The 7,887-nt window shown below is 40.5% G+C and overlaps 1 protein-coding gene across 1 annotated transcript in view; it reads right to left on the reverse strand.

The window, feature by feature from the left end:
• The window catches only part of nfxl1 (nuclear transcription factor, X-box binding-like 1), a 27,823-nt gene extending 20,299 nt beyond the window's left edge, over positions 1–7,524 (reverse strand). The window contains exons 1-6 of the mRNA XM_059355358.1: positions 7,491–7,524; positions 4,025–4,209; positions 3,740–3,943; positions 2,883–2,992; positions 1,804–1,934; positions 1,356–1,400 (exon numbers count right to left, since the gene is read on the reverse strand). Of these exons, the coding sequence (XP_059211341.1) occupies positions 1,356–1,400; positions 1,804–1,934; positions 2,883–2,992; positions 3,740–3,943; positions 4,025–4,190 (656 nt within the window). The 5' untranslated portion in view covers positions 4,191–4,209; positions 7,491–7,524. The remainder of the gene's footprint in view (positions 1–1,355; positions 1,401–1,803; positions 1,935–2,882; positions 2,993–3,739; positions 3,944–4,024; positions 4,210–7,490) is intronic.
• Between the last annotated feature and the right edge of the window lie 363 nt (positions 7,525–7,887).

The raw sequence follows: 7,887 nt of genomic DNA on the forward strand, positions 1-7,887 counted from the left end.
GAGAGAGTGCTGAGGGAGGACTGGGCCGCTTGTGAGTGATTTGGGACGGCGCCTGCTATTCGTTAAGAAGAGTAGGAACGACTCTCCAAAAGTCTCCAACAACACCAGAAAAAGTCTCTAGATTTGTCGCTAGTCCCTTTTTTGAAAAAAAGTCACTAGGGGGATCTTTACAGAAGCATTCTTTGTTTTACTGCCAAATTAGTTTTGGATCAAGCTGAATGCAAAGCACTTAAATATTCCCAAATGTTAGTAGCCAAAGTGTTTTATCAGTTGGGTTTAAAAACCTCAAAATGTTTCTCTTGACCTATACGAGTGGAACTGTGCAATTATTAATACATGCTGGGTATGCTACATCTTCTGTCTAAAGATGAAGATATTTAAGAGTTAATGCAAACAAATAATTTGTGTAATTTCATTCCTCACCTAATGAGAATCGATAAGGAATCAGAATCACAAAATTCTTTACAATTCCCATCCCTACTCAGTGTGAATCATGTGGATAAAAACATGCGAGTAAATCGTCTCCATGTGGCAATTATTTGGTTTCTCTTTTGTCATATGAAGCACATAATCTGCTTTTTTATATTAATTCCAGCCTTGATGATGAAGTTATATTCTCACCAGGTTCATATAGCATTAACCCTCTGAGACTCACAGTGATTCTGCCTGATATTATCCTCTTATTGACTGGTTTAACCCTTGTGTCCTCCTAAAATTAACTGCCCTTTTCAGATTTATTTCATAAATCTCTTAAACAACTTCAGACTTGTTCAAAACTACCAAACAAATCATTTTCAAAATTTGAACCCTTTATATGCCAGTTCATATATATATTGTTGTGTGCATGGACATTTTTGGCCACAAAGGTCACGAGAGGGTAGTAAATCCACCAATGGAGTATGAAAAACATTTAAGGGTTAATGACAATGGATTTCAAAAATGTTACTAAAAAGAAAAGTTCTTGCAAAAATTCATGCCTCAAACTGTAACACAACCAAAATGATCAACGAATGAGATGAAAAAGAAAAATGAAAAAGAGAAAAATGTACAAAAATGTACAAAAGAGGGCATAAGGGTTAACTCTGCCTACATGCTTTTATTTGGTCTCATTTATAAAATATTCAACGTGCATGTTTTCAATAACATGTCCATAAAACAAAGTTGTGATTTATCAAACTTAAACCACTTTTAAATGGCAGGTTTAGCGACTCAGGATCATATGAAAAGATGCTGAAACGACAGTGAAAATAGTCTCCTGATCTGTAGAGAAGCATTTTGTCAATAAGGTCCTGATGGTTGATTATTTTTAACATGTGGGTCTCCAGGAGAAAGTTTAAAACTTTGATGATGCATACCTGTTGGGCGTGGCGCTGGGCGGGTACTCTGCTCGACACTTTGGACTGTGGAGAGAAAACGAAAGATTGGATTCTTAATGATTATCAGAAGGAGTTTATTCTGATTAAAGCATAAACTGAACCTTAAAAACTGTTCAAAATCAGCATTTTCCAAACTTCCAAGACCCTTTTAGTTCATACAAAGAGAGACAGGATTTCTATATATGCAGATGATACAGTCCTCTATACACTATCCCTCCACAACAACAGTTATCATTTAAACATATAAAATCAACCCTAAATGCACAAAAGATGATTTTAATAACTTCCTCCATCATGCATATTCCGTGCAAAAGGGATATAACTTAAATTGTATTTGAAGGAGAAGTAGAACTGGTTAAAACTGAACATTTTTAAGACTTTTAAGACTTTATATTAACCCTGGATGTAAAAGAAAAGGTTTCCTCACCAGGGCCAGGGATGCTGTTTCTGACCGAAGTCCTCGTCAGTGACGGAGGACACAAGGAAGGCCGAGTCCTTTGCCCATTTCTGAATACAGGGCAGGTGGAAGAGAGAGAAACAGCTGGAGCAGCTCCACACCTGGAGACACAGAGACACACAGACAGACAGAGACACAGAGAGACAGGTTAGACTGTCCTCTGGCTGCAGCAGGAGGAACATAAAGTCATAATGGTTCATGATTTTATGATCAAAACAGTTAAAGTGTGAGTAGAAAGAGCATGAATCCTTCCTGCAGACACTCAAGTCAATCAGGGGATTTACTTCCCAAGCACCACTTGAGTTCCCACATTATGTGTTGAAGTCCCCAGACAGGATCCTTTCAAGGACACCACCCAGAGACTCAATGAAGGTCACGCAGTTTGAGACAACAGTCAGAGTCTTCACCCAGCTCACTACGCACCCAATTTCATCACCCTAATCTTTGAATGGTAATGGTAAATGGACTATTTTCTAGTCACTTTGCGACCACTCAAAGCGCTTTACACTACAGACTGCGCTCATTCACCCTTTCACACACACATTCATACTGGTGGCAGAGGCTACCCTAAACGGTGCCACCTGCCACCATTGGGAATTCATTCACACACCGATGAACACAGCACATCGGGAGCAATTTGGGGTTCAGTATCTTGCTCAAGGATACTTCGACATGTCGGGAATCGAACCACCAACCCTTCGGTTAGAGGGGCCAACCAACTCTCCCAACTGAGCCACAGCCGCCCAGAATAATGTTTCATGATTTTATGATCAAAACAGTTAAAGTGTGAGTGGAAACAGAGCATGAATCCTTCCTGCAGACACTCGAGTCAATCAGGGGATTTACTGGAAATTAATCACTAACTACAGATTGGATTATTTTCTCACTTTATAGATAAATAAATTATTAGAGGAAATAAAAAACAAAACAGTTTAAGACATAAAAACTCCCGGGGTGCATTTCAACCGAAACCTCCAATCACAGAGCTTTACATTCTGGTGTGTGTGTGTGTGTGTGTGTGTGTGTGTGTGTGTGTGTGTGTGTCTCACCGCCTGCGTCCTCTTGACCGAGGCGATGCAGATCAGACAGGTCAGAGCTCCGGACTGGAAGAGGTCACTGACATACTGACCAGTTCTCACCAGACCTGAGGAGTCTCCACCTGAGACACATAGAGAGAGAGGTACAGGCAGGCAGACAGACACAGACAGACAGAGAGACAGGGAGAGAGACAGACAGACAGACACAGACACAGACAGAGAGAGAGAGAGGTACAGGCAGACAGACACAGACAGACAGACAGACAGACAGACAGACAGACAGGTAGAGAGACAGACAGAAGTTGAACAACTGGTTAAAACTGAACATTTTCCAGACTTTTAAGACTTTGTACAGAGACAGAATGATCAGATTTCTAAATATGCAGATGATACAGTACTCTTTACACTAGTCCTCCACAACAACAGTTATCATGTTAACTATTAAAATTAACCCTTAAGCAGTATGTAGAAGCTCTTTAACTGAAATGAACCAAAAAAAGATGCAAAAAAAAACCCCAAAAGTGACTAAAAAAGACACAAAAGACTAAAAAAATGACCCAAAATGACCAAAGAAAAGCCATGAAATAAACAAAAAAGACACAAAATTCCAAAAAAAAAAGGACATAAAACTACCCCAAAAAAGCCATAAAATGACCAAAAACGGACATATAATGAACAAAAAAGACACAAAATGACCAAAAGCTTAAGTTTGAATTTGACTACTTGAATTGAACTACTGGAAATGGACTTTCCATCATATTTTAATTTATTGAGATGCACCTGTCAGCATGATTTTTCAAAAAGTCTCCCTGAAATCCTAAATAATCAATAAAAACAGAATAAACAGTCCCTCCTCCTGTCTGGCTCACCTGTCTGGTCGGTGTAGGTGTTGAAGGTAGACGCCAGGATCTTCCCTCTCTTCCCATCCTTATGGTCGACCTTCACCTCTCCATCATCATCATCTTCTTCATCATCATCGTCAGAGGAGGAGCTGAGTCGGCTCTCCACCAATCGCTGAGCAGCAGCCTGGTTGGACTTTCTGATCTCCTCAAACTTTGATTGGACCGAAGCACCTGTCAGTCACACATACAGTCAGTCAGATCTTTTCATCTCCTGATTATAACAACACGTTTACTAATCTGAGTCGTCCTCACCATGAGGTTCAGGTGTAGAGGCAGACTTGGTCCTCCCTCCTCGACCCGCCCCCCACACTCCCGCAGCAGCTCCCGGCCTCTCTCGCTCCTTCTGGGGGGGTCGTGACCTTTCACCCTCCTGGCCTCGGCCACGCCCCCTGCCCTGCTGTCGCCAGGCAGGCTCCATAGCAACCGCCTGAGAAACTCTACAGAAGGGGAACGAGACATTATTCATCATTATCATAAAAACAAACAGGTTTCTGGTTGGAGTCTGGTGTGCAAACAGGAGATAATCTGCTAGTTATTCTAGTATAAAAGCACTAAATTAACAGAATTTTGAGTGGAGTTTGGTGCAGAGAGAACACTGCCTTAAATGTGCAGGTTTCTGAATGGAGTCTGGTGTGCAGACAACTAATATTGGTTAGTGATTGTAGTACGACAGCAATAAATGTGCATCTTTAAATGTCTACACCAGATTCCAGTGACAATCTGCTAGTTATTGTAGCTCAGCAGCAGTAAAATATCATATTTTTGACTGGAGTCTGGTGTGCAAACAGGAGATAATCTGCTAGTTATTCTAGTATAAAAGCACTAAATTAACAGAATTTTGAGTGGAGTTTGGTGCAGAGAGAACACTGCCTTAAATGTGCAGGTTTCTGAATGGAGTCTGGTGTGCAGACAACTAATATTGGTTAGTGATTGTAGTACGACAGCAATAAATGTGCATCTTTAAATGTCTACACCAGATTCCAGTGACAATCAGCTAGTTATTGTAGCTCAGCAGCAGTAAAATATCATATTTTTGACTGGAGTCTGGTGTGCAGATTTTGTTAGTTATTGGAACATAGCAGCAGGTAATTAACAGAAGTTTGACTGGAGTCTGGTGTGCAGACAGAAGCTCTGTTTATAATGTTTCACAGCAGCAGTAAATGAGCTGATTTTTGACTGGAGTCTGGTGCAGACAGAAAAAGATGTTTAAACTGTAGTACAGCCGCAGTAAAGGTGCAGATTTTTAAGTCTAGTGTGCAGACAGGAGTTAATCTGCTAGATATTGTATTAATAAGCAGTAAATTAGCAGAATATTGACTGGAGTCTAGTGTACAGACATGAGATCTATTAATACTGTAGCACAGCAGCCATATATTGGCAGATTTCTGACTGGAGTCTGGTGTGCAGACTTCTAGTAATACTGTAGCACAGCAGCTATAAATTAGCAGATTTTTGACTGGAGTCTGGTGTGCAGACATGAGTTAATCTGCTAGTTATTGTATGGATAAGCAGTAAATTAGGAGAATATTGACTGAAGTCTGGTTTGCAGACAGGACATCTATTAATACTGTCGCACAGCAGCCATACATTGGCAGATTTCTGACTGGAGTCTGGTGCAGACAGAAGGTAATCTATTAGCTATTTATTGCAGCACAGCAGCTGTAAATGTGCAGATCTTTGACTGAGTCAGGTGTGCAGACAGGAGCAAACTGTAGCACAGCAGCCTTAAAAGTGAAGGTTTCTGACTGGAGTCTGGTGTGTAGAAAGCTAATATCGGTTAATGATTGTAGCATGACAGAAGTAAATGTGCATCTTTAACTCCTAAACCAGACTCCAGTGATAATCTGCTAGTTTATGTAGCACAACAGCAGTAAAATATCAGATGTTTGACTGGAGTCTGGTGCAGACAGAAGTTCATCTACTAGTTAATGTAGCAACGCAGCATTAAATTAGCAGATTTTTGAATGGAGGCTGGTGCAGACAGAAGTTCATCTACTAGTTAATGTAGCAAAGCAGCATTAGATTAGCAGATTTTTGACTGGAGTCTGGTGCAGACAGAAGTTCATCTACTAGTTAATGTAGCAAAGCGGCATTAAATTAGCAGATTTTTGACTGGAGTCTGGTGCAGACAGAAGTTCATCTACTAGTTAATGTAGCAAAGCAGCATTAAATTAGCAGATTTTTGACTGGAGTCTGGTGCAGACAGGAGTTCATCTACTAGTTAATGTAGCAAAGCAGCATTAAATTAGCAGATTTTTGACTGGAGTCTGGTGCAGACAGAAGTTCATCTACTAGTTAATGTAGCAAAGCAGCATTAGATTAGCAGATTTTTGACTGGAGTCTGGTGCAGACAGAAGTTCATCTACTAGTTAATGTAGCAAAGCGGCATTAAATTAGCAGATTTTTGACTGGAGTCTGGTGCAGACAGAAGTTCATCTACTAGTTAATGTAGCAAAGCAGCATTAAATTAGCAGATTTTTGACTGGAGTCTGGTGCAGACAGGAGTTCATCTACTAGTTAATGTAGCAAAGCAGCAGTAAAATATCAGATTTTTTGACTGGAGTCTGGTGCAGACAGGAGTTCATCTACTAGTTAATGTAGCAAAGCAGCATTAAATTAGCAGATTTTTGACTGGAGTCTGGTGCAGACAGGAGTTCATCTACTAGATAATGTAGCAAAGCAGCAGTAAAATATCAGATTTTTGACTGGAGTCTGGTGCAGACAGAAGTTCATCTACTAGTTAATGTAGCAATACAGCAGTAAATTAGCAGATTTTTGACTGGAGTCTGGTGCAGACAGGAGCTCATCTACTAGTTAAAGTAGCAAAGTAGCAGTAAAAAATCATATTTTTGACTGGAGTCTGGTGCAGACAGGAGTTCATCTACTAGTTAATGTAGCAAATCAGCAGTAAAATATCAGATTTTTGACTGGAGTCTGGTGCAGACAGAAGTTCATCTACTAGTTAATGTAGCAAAGCAGCATTAAATTAGCAGATTTTTGAATGGAGTCTGGTGCAGACAGGAGTTCATCTACTAGTTAATGTAGCAAAGCAGCATTAAATTAGCAGATTTTTGACTGGAGGCTGGTGCAGACAGAAAATAATCTGTTTCAACTGTTGTACAGCAGCAGTAAATGTGCAGGTTTCTGCATGGAGTCTGGTGTTCAGCCTTCTATTAATACTGTAGTCTAGCAGCATTAAATAGGAGAAGCTCTGTTTGTACTGCAGCCTAGCAGCAGTAAAGGTGCAAATCTCTGCCTGGAGCCCTGTGCAGACCGTAGGGACTGTGTGTCTTGTATGGACTCTGTACATTCAGTGTACTGAACATGTACAGCTGGACTTAACCCTTTACCTGACGCTGGCCAGGTTCAACTGTTAGTGTAGCAGCGAGGTGACCCATCAACAGCCCGGAGCCTCTCTGTGATTAATAATATGCTACCGGACCGTACCGTCCCTCTCCTCGGTCCTCATAGCCGGTTATAAGCGGTAAACCGGGCCGGTTTTATGGCCAAGTTCAGCTCAAACTGTTGCTAGCCGGCTAGCTCCGGGAAGCTAACTCCTGTCATCAGGAGTAGCAGCAAAAACAGCCGTAAACAAACACCGCATCCGGTAAACAACAGACATTTAAACATAAACATGCACCCGAGCGGCCCTCACTAAAAGTTTAAAGGGTTAAAAGTGGAAGAGAGAAGTAATTTAAGATGTTTGTGAGACACACACCTCAGCAGTCTGGAGCAGCAGCACTGGAGTCTGACGCCTGGTTGGCATGCGCAGCGCCCCGCGGTGCATGCCGGTACTTGTAGTCCTTAATACAACTGCAGCTACCTGAGGTTTTGTGTGCAAAAACTACAAATCCCACCACGCAACATGGAGCACGCAGACCGTGAGTGCGACGTGTCAGCGGCAGCAGCTGGGACGATTCATTCATATTCATCACAATAAATAAATAAATAAATACATGAATAAGTAAATAAATAAATAAATAAATAAATAAATAAATAAATAAATAAATAAATAAATAAATAAAATATTTATTTTCAAATTATTTACATTTTTTTTTGTTTTATTTTTTAATATTGTTTATAGATTTATGTAGATGAAGCCAATGGAATGCAAT

The sequence above is a fragment of the Centropristis striata genome, chromosome 17 (genome assembly GCF_030273125.1).
Source record: "Centropristis striata isolate RG_2023a ecotype Rhode Island chromosome 17, C.striata_1.0, whole genome shotgun sequence".
NCBI lineage: Eukaryota > Metazoa > Chordata > Actinopteri > Perciformes > Serranidae > Centropristis > Centropristis striata.